At 27.6% G+C, this 24,573-nt stretch overlaps 1 protein-coding gene across 1 annotated transcript in view; it reads right to left on the minus strand.

Annotated features, from left to right (window-relative positions):
* LOC111613100 overlaps positions 1-24,573 on the minus strand; it is a 59,942-nt gene that overhangs the window by 23,778 nt on the left and 11,591 nt on the right. Inside the window, exon 2 of the mRNA XM_023354421.1 lies at positions 5,796-5,897. Within this exon, the coding sequence (XP_023210189.1) occupies positions 5,796-5,897 (102 nt within the window). The remainder of the gene's footprint in view (positions 1-5,795; positions 5,898-24,573) is intronic.

Here is a 24,573-nt window from a genome sequence, read left to right on the forward strand (position 1 = left end):
AGTTGACTGAGGAGGGGCAAAACGAAGCCCGAAACATGTGTATAAACACGTCTCAACAAAAGCTGAAATAAATGAATGAATTATGCCAAGTGTTGATTATTTCACTGCATTGCAGTTTTGAAAAACAAATATAAAGATACAACACGGTTTTGAAATATGGAAGGATATTTTTATCTGATCTGAATTCTTCACTGGTTACTTTAACAGCCAACTGTAGTATGTGTTCAATTATGAATTGGCAATTTACGGTATTCATTATCTCAGCATTCTTTATTTCTACAATAATATAAAACAAATTTGAAGATGTAGTGCAGTATAATAGATGTACAATATATGAACATTGACTTACAACAAAAAGTCATGCAAATCATTATTATTAGACAATAACTTCCCTAATTTGTTTAGTAATAATTAAGAAATTAAAATTCACTTTAAAATGAATTTTAAACATCTTAATGACAGTCATTTCAAAATGTTTATGGTTTAACAAATTAGACCTTTGAAAAAATTAACACACTAAGTGAATTTAATAATGGATTTCAAAACATTATCACATTAGAAGCAGTATTTAAAATAAATCAGTGATTCAAAATGAAAATATCTTTAAAGCAAGCTCATAGCTGCTTGTTTACCTAAACATTGAAACTATTACTTTTGAAAGTACTAACAAGGAGAGTGCCAGATGTTCAGGTCTTCCATTTGAACGAAACTTGGCAAGCATGTAGCCCTAAACACAAACAGCTCCTTGTCCAAATAATAGGCCCACTTCTCAAGTGTTTCCGAAAAACGGACCTCTGAAAATTGAGTGTTTAGCTTAAGTCTTTGGAAGTTATTTCTTCTTGTAACAGTGATGACCATTGGATAAGACGCTAGGCACTGGAGCTACACACTAGGTTCAAACCTTTGCAATTTTAGTTTTCCCCCCCACTTATATGTAACAAACTTATTTTACCGTATCATTAGCATTATTACTACTATTAATATTCCTTACGTTTAAAGCTTACAAAAAATATTTAAGAAACGTGACGTCATTTCCTGTTTAGCAAAAACGAAGCTTTCAGATATAACTCTTGTATATCGTTAAATAAATTTTTTTATTTTTCATACTAGCTTAGTGGCCACGCGCTGCTGTGACTCAAAATGTATCTATTATAAATGTATAACACTCCCCGCGGGAAGGAATTTCGAAAAATTCCTTCTTAGTGTACATTCTCTTGACGTACCCTATTAAAACGCATTCAAAAACTCAAAAAACCGCATCTAAAATAGTATAATAGAAGACCAGTTCTTCACGGTAAGCCTTAATTTTTGTCCCTCTCACCGCTGGGGGAATTTCGACATCTACATAATATAAAAACAAGCACGTATTCTAATGCAACGTTGTGTCAAAATTTCAAAGCAATTGGTTAAGAAATTTCGGAGATTTCAGATTTTGAACAAACGAACATTTACATTTTTATTTATATAGATTAATTTTCATTAAACAGGATATGACGTCACGTTTCTTAAATCTCGTTTTATAAGCTTTAAACGTGAGGAATATTAATAGTAGTAATAATGCTAATGATACGGTAAAATAATTTTGTTACATATAAGTGGAGGAAAAAGCCTAAAATTGCAAAGGTTTGAACCTAGTGTGTAGCTCCAGTGACTAGCATCTTATCCAATGGTCATCACTGTTACAAGAAGAAATAACTTCAAAAGACTTAAGCTAAACACTCAATTTTCAGAGGTCCGTTTTTCGAAAACACTTAAAAATGGCCCTATTATTTGGACAAGGAGCTGTTTGTGTTTAGGGCTACGTGCTCACCAAGTTTTGTTCGAATAAGATCCGAACGTCTGACCCTCTACTTGTAAGTCGGCCTATATGTTAATATTCCTCTATATCTTGATTAGCTTTAATGAGTTCTTGTAACTTAATACTTTATATGCAATCTGATTACATTGCATATAAATTATTGAATTTGCTAGACAAATATCTAGCTAAAAATATCACTGCCATAGTAAAAATCAGTTCCTGCAGTACTGGCAAAGTTGATAAGAGAAATGTTTTCTATATATATTTCTCCCCCCCGAATATTGCGTAACTCGTTTATTTTAAAATGTCTTAAGCTGCCTTGCTCTTATTTTTCTCATAGTTCTTTAACAAAATATATCCCAAAGATATCGCAGATATATGACAGCAAAAAATGAGATTTAATACTGTACATTAATTTTTGTGTATATATTAGAAACAAAAATCTATTTTAATTACAGTAATCTACAATTAGAAATGTAATAAAAAATTCTTTATATCATTTATTTATAGTATGTGAATTAATATACGGTTAATAATGATGGGAAATATTTTCTTAGAAAACAGTTTTCAGTTAAAATGTTTTTTAAGTAATCATATTCAATTTTTAAAACAAAACTTTTATAAGTGTGAAATTAACAGACGTCTATATTTTATGTTCACGTGTATAATAACAATACACAGAAATGAAAATTAGGTATTTTCAATGTTAGAAATTCCCAGGTCATAATATATTTTTATATCTAATTGAATTATAGAATGCTCCAAAATAATTGCTAACTTTGTAAAATCTTTTATATTTTAAAATATTAAAACGTTTTACTAAAATATTATTATTGACTAATTTAAATTTGAACATTTTAAATATCTGATTAATTTTTTTTTCACATCTGCTTTCCTAAATTTTAAACTAAAAAGTAAATATTTTATAATGTTATTTCTTTCTTTACTGTTAAATTTCTGTTATATTTAAAAAAGTAAGATTTTATGCGAAAAATTTCATTAGTATTTGATTATCCAAACAAGAAGATTAACAACCAGTTATGAAATTTAAGCAAGTTTATCATCCACTTTACCATATAAATTCATTTAAATACATTTATTAAACAAAAAAATAATGTATCTATATTTTATAACGTTATTTCTTTCTTTACTGTTAAATTTCTGTTATATTTAAAAAAGTAAGATTTTATGCGAAAAATTTCATTAGTATTTGATTATCCAAACAAGAAGATTAACAACCAGTTATGAAATTTAAGCAAGTTTATCATCCACCTTACCATATAAATTCATTTAAATACATTTATTAAACAAAAAAATAATGTATCTAAATTATAAATCAAACTTTCTTCATAACCACTTTATGTTAGCTGAGAAATATTTATTTATATTGTCACCATTATCATTAATAAAGGTTTTCAACCTAACTTCTATAGGTTATCAGATGTGTGTGTGTGTGTGTGTTTTGTATTCTCTATTTTAAATTTACATGTTTAAAAATTATGTTTATTAGAACAGATTATGGGCCAGATGGGCAACTCTTGAAAAATGTTCGTAGCACCATCGCAGGTAACAGGAAGCACAGATTACAGACAGGTAATAGGTCCTTTATTTGTTGTTAGAACGTTTTAAAAAACGTTCGGAATAAGTGTTACATCTGCCGATGTAACACTGTATCCGAACCTATAGAATTTTGGTTGTTTGCGATGATATAAATATTTCTCATAAGCAATCATAAGGTGGTTATGAAAAAACATTAAAAAATTATTAACTATTTCTCACTGCTAAGTCTGATTTTGATTATTATTTATTAATCTAAACATTATATTCATTGATTGTTTAATGTTTCGATAATTGTTGTAATTTTTGGCATACACAAGTTTCACAACCTCGTACAGTGTAAGTTGTGTTGACATTTTACAGCATGATGTGTAAATGTTCCAAAAAACTTGAAATATACATAAAATATAAATTTGAAATGTTTATATTGTGGTCTGTTATGCGGTCAGTTAGGCATTTCAAGCAGTGTCATGCAATTCATTTGTTTGCGAGCATAGAGCTATATTGTGTATAAATATATAGGGGAGACCGGGGCAACTTCGGCATGCGGGGCAAGTTTGTCAAGCGTTTTTTTTTTAAAAACAAATTAAAAGAAGACTTGGNGAAATGCTGTAATATATAAATTATTATTCTAATATATCTGTTAGTGCTGTCTTATACAGAGCAGTTTCGCTATAGCTTTTCTTCTCAGTATACATGCAAAACATTTAATTCGCGTTTTTGAATTGCAATTTTCAAATTGCAGAGCTGTAAATTCCCTTGTTGTCCACCTGTTGTCTGTTCGTCCATTTTTCCTTAATCTGGAGAACAGAGTTTGATAGATGAAAATCGAGACCATATACAGAAAGCTTAGAAGCCAGAGACTCGATTTATAACAAACTTCTGGTCTGGACCGGAAGTCACGTGTTTTTTAAAATTAAAATATTAAAAATTGCAGTCCAGTATTGTGACAATATCATAAGTAATTGTGCGTTCAGAGGTACCTTTTTGTTTTTTACACAATTATGAGTTTAGATATAATTTATTATTATTCTTTCAAATAATTCTAGGGAAAAAACAATTAAAGCTAGATGTTTTCCTTAAAAACAAACAGAACAAGAGCTCCAGTCATTACTTGATGGAGTACTTTTTACAAGCCATTTACTACTGTTCACTAAACTTTATCAAGGAAGAGTTTTGTCTGTCTTATACAACTGAAGATAGTGCAGAAATTGCCGATTTGAAAAAGTTGACACAGTACAGAAATCATTTTTCACAATTTCGTAAGCTCTCACTAGTCTATTATGACTGTTAGTTTACTTGTTTTGACAATTCAAATTCATGTTAGCTGCACCAAGACTGGAATTTATGACCATATGCTTTTCAGTGTTGCTGAAGTTCTTTTTCCTACAGGAAAAGGAGTGCACAAGGTTCATTCCAAAATGGTGGCAACTGTAGCACAGGACTGTCCTTCTCTGAACAATGATTCAGAAATAAATGGTGATTCTGATCTGTCCATTTCAAGATAATGGATGAGCCATGCTCTGGATGGCCTACTTCAACAACAACAGATGAAAATATGCATAAAATCCATGATCTGATCTTCAAAGACTATGACATTTCAGTCAAGATGATTGCTAAAATCTTGAGATTTCCCTCAAAAATATTTCTCATGTAATCTGTGATGTTCTTGACATGCAAAAGTTCTTTGAAAAAATAAAAATTCTGATACTTCTCAATACAGACAAGAAGCAGAATCACACAATTGCCTCGAAAACCATTGTGACATGGTGCTGAAGATTTTGAACCTGCCAAAGAACCAGAGAAACAACACCACTTATTATATGTATCTATTGGATGAATTGAGAGGTTTTGAATGAAAAAGTGTTGAAAACTAAGTCAAGGCTTGGTCCTTCTGAAAGACAACACCCCTATCCACACAGTCCTCCAAACCATGAAAAAAAATCAAGAATTTGTGATTTTTGCACAGTTTGATTATCTCTTTCCAGCTTTAACAAAACACCTAAAAGGGATAAGATTTGTTTCCAATCAAGATGTAATTGAGTTGCAGACGGATGATTTGCAGACCAACCTAAGGAGTTCTTTTTACTGGGATTAAAAAATTTGAAATAATTTTATAAGAGTTGAGGGGTGATTGTTGAATACATTCAGTTTATCAAATCTCTTTTCTAGAAAAAGTTGCAACTTTTCAGCACTCCTGTAAAAGTATCTGGTTTTCTAATGTTTCTCATTCAAGATACAGTATATCAAATTAAAAATTATTTTTTCATTGCATTAAACTTTCATGTTTTAATGTTTCTTGAAGTATTTACATAATTCATTCTGTATGAGTGATCTACATTACGTGTTAATGTATTTTTAATTCAAAAACACAAATTATTTAATAAAAATGTTCAGTTACTATTACAATGCAAATTTATCATAATAAATTAAAACTTACTATTTTTTCTTCAGATTCAGCATCAGCTTTAATATTAGTCAAAGAAGGCCTAGTATCAGCTTGAAATTCTTCAAAATTCACTTTTATATCTTCTTTCATATCCTTAAATGAAAATAATTAAATTATATTATAAATTTTTCAATATAATCTTTAACAGCTATGCCTAAATTCATTTTAAATATGATAAATATTAAACAGCAGTTGTCAAGTAGTATCCAAAGTGGAACAGTGCATCAGAGTGGAATCTTTTTGAAATGAAATGAACATATTTTATACAAAATAATCATGTTTTATATAAAATATGATTATTTTCTTTTTGAAATGAAATGAACATATTTTATACAAAATAATCATGTTTTATATACAATGAATTGAATAAATTCCTTTATAATTTATTTCTAGGTTTCTGATAAAAAAATTTTGATTCATTTCAGTTTAGGTAAAGAAATAATTAACACAGTCATTCATGTTTACTTGAATCTATTTTTCTAACTTATGACTACTTTCAAAAAACTCTGATTTCTTAATATTAAGAATTTATAGACATAGCAAAACTTTTCTAGGTTAATATAGAAGTTGTATCTTATTAAAACATTTCTAGTCTTTAATTTTATTTTTCTAAGAAAATTCCACTCTACTTTTATAAATGCCTATTTTTTCAACAAGTTTTTCAAGTTTTTATTGAAAATTTTTTTATTATTTTACATATTTTATATTATTAGAATGATTACTGTTTGTGAGAAATTATTCTGTCACTGTGATTTTATTTTATTAGAATTTCTTAAAAGGATTATAACCATATCAATAACATTAACATTAAAAATAGAAACTTGGTTTGTCTCCAACTTAAAGAATATACAGTATTTCTTTCAATATAGAACAGAGAAATTTTTGATTTTAAACTATTAATCTTAAACTATTAAACTTAAACATCTAAATATAACATAATATAACATTATAACAGTATATATAACATATAACAATAATATAACATATAACAGTAATATAACATATTTTAATGACAACACATTTTCTCAAGACCATCAAACAAAACAAAATCTTTAAAAATTTTAAAAATCAGTGTTGCTCACAGAAGAATTTAGATCACAATAAAAAAAAATTATTAAATTTATGAAATCATTTTCAAATAAATTTTAACTGTGCAGTTTAGTCTAATACATACAAATACAAAATCCAAGTAAAAAAAAAAAATGTATGATAAATTAACAATAATTGTAGTAATATATATATATATAAGCCTTTCAACTCTAGAATTTAATACTTGGGCTAATAACATATTTTTGTCTGTTTTTTTCAAAACCGCAATGCAGCGTATATAAGCCTTTCAACTCTAGAATTTAATACTTGGGCTAATAACATATTTTTGTCTGTTTTTTTCAAAACCGCAATGCAGCGTAAGGAGTTATGCCAAATCAACATTTTAAATCAACTTAATTAAGGAGTTATGCCAAATCAACATTTGGCATAACTCCTTAATTTATTTCAGCTTTTGTTGAGACACATTTATACACATGTTTAGGGCTTCGTTTTGTCCCTCCTCAGTCAACTAAAAATATAAAACCAACCTTATACACAACCTTATAACCCTACATATGAATTTTAAAAAATTTTTGTATTTGGCAAGTAACACATAACATACCTTTTAAAATCCCTTTTTAAAATCACAGATTTCATCTTTTGATGTATTTCCACAAGCGGGAATCATACACTATATATTGGATTGTTTCAAATACTAGGCTGAAGATTTAATCCTACTTGGTACATACTACACCTAGACTTTCGCAATTAGACTTTACTGGACTTCGAAGACTATAAAAAGTAATACAGTTATTGCACTTAACATTTAGATGTCAAACTATATACTGGTTTTATTCCTACATTCTTATTCACAGAAGGTTCCTTGAAATATCGAGAAAAGACTATAACGGACATGTAGCACAGTTCTTCTTTTATATCAACACTAGTTCGTATACAATTTATATTATTAAACTTTCTTTTAATCATTTTATCTTTATATAATGGTAGTAATAGTTCTTACCTAAACAACTCAACTAAACTCCACAGATTTTAATGGTGTTATTCTTTTATGGTGANTATATATATATGTTTTTAGTTGACTGAGGAGGGGCAAAACGAAGCCCGAAACATGTGTATAAACACGTCTCAACAAAAGCTGAAATAAATGAATGAATTATGCCAAGTGTTGATTATTTCACTGCATTGCAGTTTTGAAAAACAAATATAAAGATACAACACGGTTTTGAAATATGGAAGGATATTTTTATCTGATCTGAATTCTTCACTGGTTACTTTAACAGCCAACTGTAGTATGTGTTCAATTATGAATTGGCAATTTACGGTATTCATTATCTCAGCATTCTTTATTTCTACAATAATATAAAACAAATTTGAAGATGTAGTGCAGTATAATAGATGTACAATATATGAACATTGACTTACAACAAAAAGTCATGCAAATCATTATTATTAGACAATAACTTCCCTAATTTGTTTAGTAATAATTAAGAAATTAAAATTCACTTTAAAATGAATTTTAAACATCTTAATGACAGTCATTTCAAAATGTTTATGGTTTAACAAATTAGACCTTTGAAAAAATTAACACACTAAGTGAATTTAATAATGGATTTCAAAACATAATCACATTAGAAGCAGTATTTAAAATAAATCAGTGATTCAAAATGAAAATATCTTTAAAGCAAGCTCATAGCTGCTTGTTTACCTAAACATTGAAACTATTACTTTTGAAAGTACTAACAAGGAGAGTGCCAGATGTTCAGGTCTTCCATTTGAACGAAACTTGGCAAGCATGTAGCCCTAAACACAAACAGCTCCTTGTCCAAATAATAGGCCCACTTCTCAAGTGTTTCCGAAAAACGGACCTCTGAAAATTGAGTGTTTAGCTTAAGTCTTTTGAAGTTATTTCTTCTTGTAACAGTGATGACCATTGGATAAGACGCTAGGCACTGGAGCTACACACTAGGTTCAAACCTTTGCAATTTTAGTTTTCCCCCCCACTTATATGTAACAAACTTATTTTACCGTATCATTAGCATTATTACTACTATTAATATTCCTTACGTTTAAAGCTTACAAAAAATATTTAAGAAACGTGACGTCATTTCCTGTTTAGCAAAAACGAAGCTTTCAGATATAACTCTTGTATATCGTTAAATAAATTTTTTTATTTTTCATACTAGCTTAGTGGCCACGCGCTGCTGTGACTCAAAATGTATCTATTATAAATGTATAACACTCCCCGCGGGAAGGAATTTCGAAAAATCCCTTCTTAGTGCACATTCTCTTGACGTACCCTATTAAAACGCATTCAAAAACTCAAAAAACCGCATCTAAAATAGTATAATAGAAGACCAGTTCTTCACGGTAAGCCTTAATTTTTGTCCCTCTCACCGCTGGGGGAATTTCGACATCTACATAATATAAAAACAAGCACGTATTCTAATGCAACGTTGTGTCAAAATTTCAAAGCAATTGGTTAAGAAATTTCGGAGATTTCAGATTTTGAACAAACGAACATTTACATTTTTATTTATATAGATTAATTTTCATTAAACAGGATATGACGTCACGTTTCTTAAATCTCGTTTTATAAGCTTTAAACGTGAGGAATATTAATAGTAGTAATAATGCTAATGATACGGTAAAATAATTTTGTTACATATAAGTGGAGGAAAAAGCCTAAAATTGCAAAGGTTTGAACCTAGTGTGTAGCTCCAGTGACTAGCATCTTATCCAATGGTCATCACTGTTACAAGAAGAAATAACTTCAAAAGACTTAAGCTAAACACTCAATTTTCAGAGGTCCGTTTTTCGAAAACACTTAAAAATGGCCCTATTATTTGGACAAGGAGCTGTTTGTGTTTAGGGCTACGTGCTCACCAAGTTTTGTTCGAATAAGATCCGAACGTCTGACCCTCTACTTGTAAGTCGGCCTATATGTTAATATTCCTCTATATCTTGATTAGCTTTAATGAGTTCTTGTAACTTAATACTTTATATGCAATCTGATTACATTGCATATAAATTATTGAATTTGCTAGACAAATATCTAGCTAAAAATATCACTGCCATAGTAAAAATCAGTTCCTGCAGTACTGCTTCCGGCAAAGTTGATAAGAGAAATGTTTTCTATATATATTTCTCCCCCCGAATATTGCGTAACTCGTTTATTTTAAAATGTCTTAAGCTGCCTTGCTCTTATTTTTCTCATAGTTCTTTAACAAAATATATCCCAAAGATATCGCAGATATATGACAGCAAAAAATGAGATTTAATACTGTACATTAATTTTTGTGTATATATTAGAAACAAAAATCTATTTTAATTACAGTAATCTACAATTAGAAATGTAATAAAAAATTCTTTATATCATTTATTTATAGTATGTGAATTAATATACGGTTAATAATGATGGGAAATATTTTCTTAGAAAACAGTTTTCAGTTAAAATGTTTTTTAAGTAATCATATTCAATTTTTAAAACAAAACTTTTATAAGTGTGAAATTAACAGACGTCTATATTTTATGTTCACGTGTATAATAACAATACACAGAAATGAAAATTAGGTATTTTCAATGTTAGAAATTCCCAGGTCATAATATATTTTTATATCTAATTGAATTATAGAATGCTCCAAAATAATTGCTAACTTTGTAAAATCTTTTATATTTTAAAATATTAAAACGTTTTACTAAAATATTATTATTGACTAATTTAAATTTGAACATTTTAAATATCTGATTAATTTTTTTTTCACATCTGCTTTCCTAAATTTTAAACTAAAAAGTAAATATTTTATAACGTTATTTCTTTCTTTACTGTTAAATTTCTGTTATATTTAAAAAAGTAAGATTTTATGCGAAAAATTTCATTAGTATTTGATTATCCAAACAAGAAGATTAACAACCAGTTATGAAATTTAAGCAAGTTTATCATCCACCTTACCATATAAATTCATTTAAATACATTTATTAAACAAAAAAATAATGTATCTAAATTATAAATCAAACTTTCTTCATAACCACTTTATGTTAGCTGAGAAATATTTATTTATATTGTCACCATTATCATTAATAAAGGTTTTCAACCTAACTTCTATAGGTTATCAGATGTGTGTGTTTTGTATTCTCTATTTTAAATTTACATGTTTAAAAATTATGTTTATTAGAACAGATTATGGGCCAGATGGGCAACTCTTGAAAAATGTTCGTAGCACCATCGCAGGTAACAGGAAGCACAGATTACAGACAGGTAATAGGTCCTTTATTTGTTGTTAGAACGTTTTAAAAAACGTTCGGAATAAGTGTTACATCTGCCGATGTAACACTGTATCCGAACCTATAGAATTTTGGTTGTTTGCGATGATATAAATATTTCTCATAAGCAATCATAAGGTGGTTATGAAAAAACATTAAAAAATTATTAACTATTTCTCACTGCTAAGTCTGATTTTGATTATTATTTATTAATCTAAACATTATATTCATTGATTGTTTAATGTTTCGATAATTGTTGTAATTTTTGGCATACACAAGTTTCACAACCTCGTACAGTGTAAGTTGTGTTGACATTTTACAGCATGATGTGTAAATGTTCCAAAAAACTTGAAATATACATAAAATATAAATTTGAAATGTTTATATTGTGGTCTGTTATGCGGTCAGTTAGGCATTTCAAGCAGTGTCATGCAATTCATTTGTTTGCGAGCATAGAGCTATATTGTGTATAAATATATAGGGGAGACCGGGGCAACTTCGGCATGCGGGGCAAGTTTGTCAAGCGTTTTTTTTTTAAAAACAAATTAAAAGGAGACTTTGGTTATAGGTTAGGCAGTTGAGTTTTATTGGTGGCTTGTTGAGTGTAGTGTTTTTATTGTTCTCCAACAAGCGTAGTTGAATTATCAAGCAAATTTTCATTTTCGTTCAATTCCATATAATATTTTTTTTCCATTTATATTGAATTGGCAGGTTTTGTTATAATTCCATGATAACGAAAGTTACTTTTCCTGTTAGAAGGATGTAACTTCAACTTATTCACGTGGCCAGATCGTGGCTTGGCATTCTGTTCTCAGGGTTGTACTTAATGTTTCGAAATCATGACTAGCGGGGTAAGATCGGCAACATAAAGCCACATTAGAAGCAAAGGATAAAAATCAAACAGATGATAAATGAAAACATGTTTGCATTTGTTATTCATGTATATATGTCTTTGAACTTGCATTTCGTTGTAATAATATTAAATGGGTGTTGGATTTGTATTTCTTTGTTTTAATAGTGAATTCCAACTTATACATTGTTAATAACATAATTTTATATACGTGCCTATCTTGCCCCATTACTGTTGCCCCTATACCAGGGGCAACTTTAATAAAAATAATTAAAATAATTACAACTTTACAAAAAGAGAGAAGTTGCCGATCTTGCCCCTATACCCGGGGCAACTTCGTCAATTTCTCTCTTCTTGTAAAGTTGTAATTATTTTAATTATTTTTATTTCCAAACTGATTTTAACCAGTTCTATAGTAAGGTAACATTCCAATAGACAATATGCAAAGCTTTTTTTTCAGTTTATAGCAGTATTTATTACACAAAATTTAAGTAAAGCTTAACATGCCGATCTTGCCCTGGTCTCCCCTATATTTTCTTTTTAAAATATGCTCTCAAAAATTTCTTCAAAGAGAAATTTCGTAGTAACAGAGTTTTTTACTTATTTGGCATTTCGATTTATTTTTATACTTTTTACGAGTAAAAACTAATTAAATATGATCATAGTAATTAGAAGACGTTACAGCAAAAATGTTTAGTTTGAATACACTATATAATGTTAGCTCACGATACGACTACAGAAATTTATACGAAATTTATTTCAATCATTCTGATAACAATTTTGTAATAATAATAATTATTATTATAGAATTTACAATAATTCTAATTTAAAAAAAATTGAAATAATAATTTAAAACTATGAAAAAATTTTATTATTGTGTCATACTTTATATTTTTAAAATCATATTTCATTTCTTTATTAGATGTTTGTTATATTATATATTATGAGAAATTAGTGGGAATTTATAGGTCTACATTTTTTTTCAAATTGCAGCTCAACAATTCAATTAACTATTTTTCATATTGAAAGAAAACGAATAATTAATTAAGTAGGAATGTGCTAATCGATTCAAGAAGGGAATTTTGCCAAGAATTTTCAAATCAAACCAATACTGATCTACAATGAGCTATTAATCAAATGATTATACAATGCGATATAATTAGAGAAATATTAAATAAAATACAAGACGAATGAAGTGAATTTGATAACTATCAAAATTAAATTTCAACTGGTTGAGATAATGCTTGTAAAACGTACAATAGTTAATAAAAACTGTTGTATGACGTATCCGTTAAGGTAAAAATACGCAAAAAGACTTGAAAAGATCAAACTTTTTAAGTTCTGTAAAAGAAAACCCAAGTTGCGCTGTAATTATTGTAGTATTATGTGTAAAAAAATGTAAATGCACATTTAAACGTGAATTTTTCATAAATAAATTTATTTTAAAGTTTAATCCATTTTTTAATTTTAAAAGAAAATCCGAATTTAGATAATTCTGTTTTTCTTTTAAATTAGTTTCAAGAAATAAAATTAGTTCATGGATGCAACAAATGAAAAACTATTGTAGCAAGTCTTTGTAGCAATCTGTGATATTTTTGAAAATGGTTGGATAGTTAATTTTGTTCAGATATCCTTATCTCTGGACTGCAAATTGAAAAAATTGTAGACCTATTCCCACTGTATATTCCCCTATAAATTCCACTGTCGTCCGTATGCCTGTCTTTCTTTAATCTCCAGAACAGGGTTAGTTAGATAAAATAGAGACCAAATATAAAAAGCTTAGGGGCAGGAGGTCCCCGATTAACTTCCGGCTAGCACCAGAAGTCACGTATTTTTAATTCATATATTTTCTCCTGAAAGGAGTAAGATGACCGGCACGACTCCATTGCTAACAAGAAAAGTATGATGTACTGTACAAGGACAAAACACTACTAATTTGAGGTGGAAAGCATATATTTTAAAATATATAAATTAAAAATATAATTAAAAATTGCAGCCCGGCATTGTGACGATGCCACAATAAAATAATTGCTCATTAATTAAGATTTAGACTGTCCTCAAGCTATATCTTAGTACAAGAGACAAAATTACTATTTTTCTTTTTGTTCCATTTAATATAATTGCTACAGAATAAATTATGTCCTGTAATCTTAATAAACATTTTATTTATTTCCAAATAGCTGAGTTTGTTTAACATCTATCACAATATTGTGACAATTCAACTTCTTGATGACGAGATTGTTATAGGTTTAATTTTAATACTATAATTTTATATATTATGAGTAAATTAAAAAGAAAATTAAAACTCTTAAAAATTATTACATAATACTTTTCATAAGATATAAAAGCAAATACTCTATTATTTTCAAATGTTACTTGTTATGGCTAAAGCTAGTGAGTGAATCGGATAGTAAGAATTAACCAGCTAATATTATAAACTTTATCCAAGTCACAAGAAAGCTGATATTATCAAAAACGTGTGAAACAAGGCCAAATCTTAAAATTCAAGCTTTATCCGTATAAAGCTGGATCCAAATAGCGGTAGACTCAAAATGTGGAGTCTATCTACCGCTATTTGGATACAGCTGAATATGGATGTTGCATTTTTAAAGGCACGAGTATTTTTATTTTATCTATTACGCGGATAGTGGGAACAGGACAATGTTACCAGATCTAACAATTTATCACCAAACTTTACTCCAATTGGCGATACGGCGATGATTTTTTCAATCTAGTGATTTTTTTCGTGTCTCTGATAAACTTGTCAACTTCATGACTATATTATATTAATAAATAAAATTGAAAAGAAATAAAAATGAGTGTTCCAAAGATTTTTCGACACATAGCCTCAAATAAAGTTAGTTATGTGATCTTCTAAGTGCCACAAAAATATAAAACAGCTGGCAACGTCGTTGCTAGATTTTCCCGGCATTCTTTGTTTGTTTTCATTCCTAATAATTGTTACCTTCATCTTTATAAGTTTTCAGATTGATTCGGGAGATATTAAGGGGATGTGGCCATATCTCCCGAACCAATACTCTGATTTTCCTGAAAATTTCTAGAAACATTTCACCCAATACACAAACCTCCCTGCAAAATTTCAGAAATTTTCGATAAAAAGACACAGGAGTTATAAAGCCACAAAGTGAGTGGAAAAAAATCACACACACAAAAGAAAAACACGCTAACTGTTTTGCATTTCTCGACGTTTCAAGGTCCTGAGTCCAAAATGTAAAAATCTTGGGGTGTCATTACTTTCCTTCTGTTTTATATAACAGCCAGGAAAGTAAAAATTTAAAAGCTGATCTTTTATCCCTTTTCAATTGTATTTATACAGTAATATATACAATGAATAATACAAGATTTTTACTATGATCGCTCCTGGGTTTTATGCCATTTAACCTATCGGTATCTATGTACAGTACCCATCGGTATTCTGTAAATCAAAGTACTTTTTATTACTTTAAAGCTAAATCTACGATTTTTGGTTTTAAAAGTACGATTTTTAAGATGTGGTGATATTTTGGTAAAACAACTGACAATATTTTTTCGTTCACCTCAGTTTTTATATAACAGAAAAATAATAAATTCTAGTTAATTTAAAGAAAATTCTTTTTTTACCCAATCTGCATTGGAAATATTGTAGATAATGCAGCTAAAGTGAAATCCTAAAGTTTTTCTTATTTAATCCAAACTGGAGTGAATAAAGCCCAAATTTTAATTTTGTTCTTGCTTCAGCCATCCATTTTTGAATGATGTAACTTTATCCGCTTGTACCTGTCAAATACTAACTCCAGACGTGATTTTCCGTGTTCACGAGTGAACAATTAAACAAATACACAGTTGTTGTCGTTAATGAAAACAGGTTTGAGCGATTTCTTTAAGATACTGCAAAATGGACGTGTTTACGATTTTGTTGTAGAACGTGATAAAGCGATTTTTTGTTTAGATATACTGTACGTATGTTTGTGAGGTGGAAAATTGTTTTACTCTTTTTCGTTTGTTTTACACTCTCTGCGTGAATAAAATGCTAACTTCTAAATTATACCCTTCTTTTTGTCTTGTGAGATTTTTAATGAAACCAAAATATATTACTCATTGACATCTTTATTACAAACTATTTAAATACGCAAATACTTACAAAGCAGCTCAACACTACAGGAAAGCCGAACTTATATAATCCTTCAAATTTTCAGAAGTACAGTATGTAATGAGACCTGTTCATCCCTTTTTAATTGAACAAAATATGAAATGAACTAAATTCGACCTGATTTAAAACTTTACAATTGAAACTATAGTTCTATTTTATTATATTTCAATTTTATCTCGTCTTTTTTTGAAGTTAAGGGGAAATTAACTAATATACCAATAAAACAAATCATACATTATCAAGCATGGACTATTCGTCCATGCTTGATAATGTATGAAAGCAAACATCGTTTACATGATTCTTGACGGTTTTTTGAGCTATTGGTTATCTGAGCTAGATTGCGTTTTAGGAGACACCCTGTATATGTGTATCTATTTACACATGCGTGCGCGCACAATTACACACGCATACAAGGCACAGATACACCAATTAAATTAAAATTAAACTTTTGTAAAAAGAAATAAATTGACCAGAAATAAAAATTCAGTTAGCAAGAGGAAATTGTTTTCATTCACTTTCATTCATCTTAATTTACCAGCAATAGACTAAAACAATTAAACGAAGTATTTAGAAAGTCTAAATCGTAAATTTTCTTGAAACGCGAATTATAACCATATTGTGTGACAATTCACAACGTTTCAAGAAAATTTACTATAAAAACCTAATTAGTCATTTAAATCTAAGATTAATTATTAAAAAGATTAGCATCTTATCAACAAATAAAGGCTAATTTACTCGAATTAATTTGTATTATCTGATAATTGAGACAGATATCAGTTAATTAAAATACTATTGTTTGAATATAAAAACAGAAGGATCAAGAATAATAGTTTAAAAACAAAAGATACATTTAATATTGAAATTTGCATATTAACTTATAGGCCTATATATTATAATTAACACATATTTAAAATATAAAGTTATATAGGCCTAAATGAAGAATAAATAAAAATAAGAAGTTATAAGATAAATTTAAAGTTCAAAATAAATTAACTTTGAATAAACAAGATTAATCTCTACAAAATTTCAATTATTTTTGCAATAAGTGATAATGATAATATGGAATTGTATATGTATAGCCTATATATACATGTGTGTGTAATTAAATTTAAATTTTCACTACGTATATAAATAATTCTAATGATGATTTATTTTTATAATTTTTTAAAACAAAGCTTCAAATGAATATATAAAACGATGTTACATTATTATCTAAAAAATATAATTTAAATCATATTTATTCAAATACAAAAGTATAATTAAATATAACACTCAAATATTATATTAATATTTGAGATGAAATAAAACGGCTTGAATTTTTATTTGCATTCATATAATTGTAGGAACAGAAATGTATTGTATAATTTTTGCATATAAAATATGTTTAAAAAAATCGTTTAAAAAACATAATTTGTCAAATAGCAGACGCAATCACCTGTGACAGTACTATAATAGCGATCAACTTTTAATATCAGGCAAAAAATAAATGTAATGTTTTTGTCTCTATTTCACTCTTGTAGTATTATGAACAAATAAAACTCGATTTCTTATTATTAATTTTCATCTCAAACATTTGCTCTATATGTATGTTAGTTTTATATATTATAGAGAGCAATGAGCGAACATATAGAGGACACACGCATATATATATGCCCTAGATATGTTCGCTCATTGCTCTCTATAAAAGTTTTATATTGTACAAATCATCATTATAGCAGCGAATGAAGTATTAAGTTTTACTGCAAATTTGATAAAAGGAAATGATAAAAGAAGACATTATTATTATTTGTATACAATAGAAAATCCAGAAATCTTTAGAGGAGATGCAGAAAGGACACAAGATACCTTACAAAATTTACTATCTAAAGCAGTGTTTCTCAACGGGGGCGAAATCGCCCCCATGTGGGCGTTTTTCCATGTTGAGAGGGCGATTAGTAACATTGGTAGCGAAAAACAATTTTCTGGGCGATATAGTAAAACATTATATTAAGAATAATTAGATATTTTATTCGTTATATCGTACAACAATTAAACAAATAACATTATACTAGTCACTAGTCTATTCAATGCAGTACGAATTTAGCGTTAGTCTTGGCCCTCGGCATCGGAATTTTGAAGTAAAGGGGGCGATACTACGTAACGGTTTTATTGAAGGGGCGATGCTACGTTGAAGGGGGCGACGATTCGTTAGAGGTTGAGAAACACTGATCTAAAGTAATCCGCTTCACCCAGAAGGAGATGCAGTTGCAGCCTGTGTATCGTTCTACATCGCTGTTGTGTATATGATAATAATAGTCTCTCTTATATGTTTTTGAGTGGTTTGAGAGATTTCACAACAACTTCTATGAAAAAGCCAAAAATATATACTTTAAATGTTAATTATGTTTCATATTTTGCATAAATTTAATACAAGAGCCAACTATAAGTGAAAATAAGATTAATTACTAATAAGCCTTTTATAACCCCCTTCCTGTTTCTTATGTTTATGCTGTCAAGATTGTGTTGAGATAAAAAAATAATAATAATCTTAACTATTTCTTGAGGAATATTTCTAGTGAAGTAGGTTTAGTAGATTCGTTGACCTTTATCTATACAAACTTGCCATAAAAAATTATTTTTTCGAGGTTTAACCGATCCAGTTGCTGAAAATTAGATCAGTTTCAGATTATAAATCCAAACTAAACTTTTAACTTAGCCTAGATTTAGTATAATCTGTAATCAGACTGTAAAGTTATAAACTTTTTATAAATTCTTTAAAAATTTTGTAAATTGACATTACATTTTTATATGCTTAAAAACTTTCATACACTTTTTTAACGTGTCATACAAAACATAAGAGAAAAATAATAACTAGCAACACATTTAGATGCAGTTTTCCTTTTTCTCCTCAATCTAGATGAGTCATCGACTTATTTCGTCGTGAAAAAATAGGTCAACTCTATCGTAATATTTATAATAGAAATTAAAAATATTTACCTCAGTGTGCTTCATAAGAAACAGTTTTAAAAAAAGAGTATAAACTAAATAATAATTATTCAACCAAGAAAATAAAAAAACTGTCGGATAAAAATGTTAATTTAAAGATCGCAGGTGTCCAATTAAAATTTGAAGAATAATTAACTCGTTTTAAGGCTCAGAATATAAATGGGAATTACTAAAATAAGCAATCGCTCCAAATAAAGAATAAATCTCAATTAAGTCTGCTTTTAAAGGTTAAATTGAGCTTTTCGAAAATTTGACAAAGAGCAATTTAAATACATCAAATCAAGAAACCATTTTGATATAATACGAAATGGAGATAAAAGTAATGAATGTATTACTTATTAAAAACGTTAAGTTAAAACGAAAAACAATTATATTTTCATTAAAGAGTACAAGAATAATGAAAAAGCCCTTTTGTAAAAATTAATACATGGCTAAATTATATACTGATAATTTCGTACTGACTATTAAAAATCAATCAGATGAATAAATATTAGCAACTATTTTCTAGGAAGAAAACCTTCTTAATGAACTTTTCTGAATAAGATTTTACTTGTAACACATTTCTCTATTTCATTCCTCCAGATATTAAATTGACTTATATTTAATCTTATCACGTTGATTCCGGTTTATGGGAGAAATAAAGTGACCAAGTTTTATTTTATCAAAGTTAACTTATAATTAACAGACAAATAACACAATTCTTCATCCATACGAAAAAGCATTCCAAGCAAACAGATAATAAATACTGTATATGGAAGACCTAATAGTGCAAACATTTTATCTTAATAATATGCATCAATAATTTAACTGTATGCATTTTTATAAATGCGTATTAATATTCAATATACAAATGATTTGAAATGCTAATTTATTGAACTTTCATTGTGTCCATTTTAAACTTGCATATAAGTCCTAAATTCATACTATTAACATTTTAAAAAATAATTATATAATGGCATGTTTTACAAACAAGTTCCTCAACTTCATGCATAACCTGTCACAAGTACAGTACATACTTTCATTCAAGTGCTAATTTATTCAGTTTGCTCACATTTATATATAAACACTGATGACGTAGACATCATAATTTTTCTGTATATTATTCATTCATTCCTGCACAAATAAATAACGATTCATTTTTAACAAATTATAAAATATGGCGCATTACAACTTATTTGAATTTCTTTCAACGATGTGTTTAATGTTTAAATACAGCTAAACTTTTAATAGTAAAAGCGTCAACTTATCTAATTTAATATATATCTTAATAATTGAGAAAAGTTCTGCTTTTTACAAGTATTCTAACCTAAGTACTTTCGGGCTGGCAAATCATCATTTACGATAAAGTGATTTGTTATATATTGAATGTTTTACTACAAATCGTTATTTTATACATAAAGAGCGAGAAAAGTACGAAATATTAAAAAGTTTTATATTTACTATATTTAATATAAAATGTATATTAAAACTGTCGTTAAAGTTATTCTATAAATACAAACTACGTATTCGTAGAAGAAAATGTATATATAAGAATAATATGTAGTTTTTGTAGAATGAATTTGTATATAAATTATAAATTCTACAAACTGAATTTTGTTTTTACATATTCATTTATATAAAATGCAACGAACTATAATCCGTCTTTAAACATTCTTGTGTAAAATAAATTAAAAATATAAGTAGAAATAAATTTAAAATATAAAAATTGTGAAATATTATTTTTAAAAAACTTCTAAGGAATGTTTATTATAAGCATAAAACATTTACAAAAATATATACAAAGAAGTCTTATTATATTTTAGTCTTATTATATTTTAATCTTATTATCTAATTAAAAAAAAGGATTCTGTCTTATTCAGGTCAAAAAATAAATAAATTATATAACGATTTGTAATTTTACAAGTCAACTTAAAAAATAAATACAGTATAATGATGTCGTTATTAAAATAAGAGTAGATATGAAGAGAGAAAATAAAAATTTCAGTTAAGATTTCATTAACTAATCCAATAATAGAAATGTTGCAACTTAAACTATTGTACAAGTAAATCTATATTGATGCGGAAGGCATTAATTTAATATTTTCGTTCATTCAATAAGCGTTTTCCTTGTCATCAATGGAAGCTCATGAATAATTAGTTAAGATGTAGTGACGTCATCGCAGAGTTCATTTAGAAAAACTATTCATTGAGCTCATCACCTCCGGATATACTGAGCTCGATGACTAATTAATGAGATACGCGCCACTCATGGCTTACACAATGTAGCCTTTAGGAGCTCTTTTGGAGAAACCGGTAACTTTAGGACAACTCTCAATATGCTTAATTGATTGAGCAAATTGTTAAAAAAGTATTTCTTTTAAATATTGATCAGCATATTACAAATCTGTTTTCAATCTCCAAACTAGTTCATAAATATTTTTTAAACTTCATTTTTATCAGTCACATCTAAATCGTATGAGAATTTTCAGCTTGTTATTTACTTTTCATAAAAAGTAATTTTTTTTTTAATTTTCAAAAAAATTAACTTAAACAGATTATTTTATGTTGCTTTTACATAATAATTGAAAAATATATCAATTTTTTGCTGGCATACTTCATACAGTTTACTCAGATTTAATGATAAATATTTATGACCAATTAAAATAAGTATATTATGTAATAATCGATTCGAACATTTCTGTATCCAAGAACAAGTATATAAAGTACCAGCAATTATTCATCTTTCATAGACTGAAGACGACGCAATGCTGTTTTCCGAATGAATTAAAATTCGTCTAAAGAACATTCGTGAAATATTTCATTTTATTATATAGATTTTTAATGTTTCCATCATGAGAACACATTCTATTTAAAATAGATCTAAACAAAACTTTTAATATATTATTTTATAATAATAAAGTAGCGGGAATCCTATATTAGATTAGATTAGATAGTCTAATTTTTCTGAATTCTGTAACAGATTTTGAAACGAGCTATCAAATCTAATCTAACGTTTTTGTATTACCGCAAAATGATTTCGAAATATGTTATGAAGCAAAATCTTAAAATATTCCAACGAATGACCCATTATTGATTGGATAAATTAATACGAGATAATAACGTATGTCTCTGAGTTACGTGTTTCTTTGCAAAAATAATTATCTCATATTTTATTATATCTGTAAATTTCAAGAAATAAAAAAGACGTGCGCACTTAAATTAAAAAATATATTTTAGTTTTATTGTTCCATAAGAGCAATAAACTGAAATACTAAAAATAATATAATTTTAATTCAGATTATTATAAAACTACTGAGGTTTGAAATAAAACTTAAATTTATATATATAAATTTTTCCACTCTATTCTATTCCGGAGTTATACTTCAACGGTTTGTGGTGAACCATAGTTAAATGCTTTGATAGTACATCGAATATAAAAAAAAAGCATGCTCACGTTCATCCAAGTTAATCAAATTATTACTTAAATAAAAACAAAGAAGTTATCGGTAGTTATATTTAGGCGAATACGATCACGTAAGAAGCAAGGTCAACTTACAAGCATACACCACTAAATACACAGTTATTAATAGATACACTGATGACAAATACTGTAAAGTACATGAATTCAAAATAAATATCTTTATTAAACATTAAAAATTTTTAAATTTATAATATAAATGCGAATCGATCGAAGACTTTATATTTAATGTAACAGTTTTTATGTTACATTAAATAATATATAAGGTAAAATTCTATATATAAGCAATCGCGTAAACACAAACTGGCTTACGCACTTAAAATGTTATATTCTAAAATAAAATGATCAGTAATGTAGTGTGCTTTCGATCTTTATCGTAGAAGAAAATATTCCCTTTGAGATTAGCTAACTTTCAAGGGTTGCACAAACATTTTACGTATTTAGAAGTTTATCAAATTTTAGAAGATGTAAAATCATTTTCTTTCAAAATTACTCATTACATTAAAAATAATTATCCAAGTCAAATCTATTCCTGTTATGAAATAATATAATCTTTGTTTTCATAGTCGAAAACTTAAGACTGTACAATGTAATAGACTGTAATTAAATACTTTTTCATTGAAATTTTCAGATATATCTAACTGTAAGTAAATAAATCTATCTCAAGTAATAAAATCCTATCAGAGTAAATAACAAACTTAGAAAATTGAAGAAATTTTAAGGAAATTTTTTATCTAATCATGTGAGCCTATTTTAGAAACATTCCTAAACTGAGATAACTATTGTAACTACATTAAAACGTTAGCTATTTCCGATTTTTGATTAAAATTGTTTGATAACGATTCATCATATATCAGGCAATTTTAATCATTAGTTCAAAAGGAATCACAAAATTATATGAATTATTATTATTTCTTAATATTACATTAAATATAAACTGACTTATTTACTATTTTTCATATAGAAGTTCTATTAATCTTTAATGTAAATTGATATCATAAATTGCAACAGAAAATAAGTAGGCCCTATTTAGCCATTAAAAAGTTTATAAACTGAAATGTTAAGAAATAAATATGAAATTAAATCAATAATCCAAAAATACGAAGAATAAAAACTTGAATCTAAATCATTTCAGATTTCATAAACAAAAAATTGATTTTGTAATCTCTAGTAACAATGTCTTAAATGCATTATTATTAAAATAAACATATTGAATATTTTGTTAAAAAAAATATTCAATTATATATTACAAATTCTACTTAAAAAACCGTGTCAAAAGATATGAGCCTGATTTAAAATAATTATAATAATCGAATAATTAAAATGCAATTTTTATTTTTTCAATTTTTAAAATTGTGGTTTTAAAATGTTTGTAGCAGTTTCGATTAAATAAATAAATAAATTTAACATGTTTTATTTAATATCACTTTAGCTAACGATTAAATAAACAAACTGATAAGTCAATCAATACTATATATACCAATAATCAAATGATAAAAAGACAGAATCGTTATCGGGCTATAATTTGGCTAATTAAATATAAATACGGTGAAACCTCTCTATAACGGTCACTTTCAGGGCCGAAAAAGTAGCCGTTGTAGAGAGGTGACCACCCAAAAGAAGTTTTGTGGAAGTTGCTTTTAAATGAAACATTCTTTAACGTATCCTGTACTATTTTTCTTTACGAATATATAATACATATCTGGATTCTTCCAATTCAGAGTAGAACCAGTGCCTTAAACGAAGTCCTTCCTGCTTACGACATGTTTGACCGATAAAAACAACAGTTTCTATTGCTGGCTGGCTATTTAGAAAATTTTCAATCCGTTATAAGCAATACGAAAATGTGAAAAAAACTAGAAGATAAAAGAGGGCAGGTTTGACAATTGTAGGACTAAATAAATGTCCGCGGACTTGTTTTTACCGACCTCATCAATGCGCTATGTTAGTAAAATGAAAAAGTTGTTTATGATAATTATGGTTGTAAGGTGCACGTGCTTACTACGGACAGATGTAA

The sequence above is a fragment of the Centruroides sculpturatus genome, unplaced genomic scaffold, assembly GCF_000671375.1.
Source record: "Centruroides sculpturatus isolate CEXI.00-Female unplaced genomic scaffold, Cexi_2.0 scaffold1801, whole genome shotgun sequence".
Classification (NCBI taxonomy): domain Eukaryota; kingdom Metazoa; phylum Arthropoda; class Arachnida; order Scorpiones; family Buthidae; genus Centruroides; species Centruroides sculpturatus.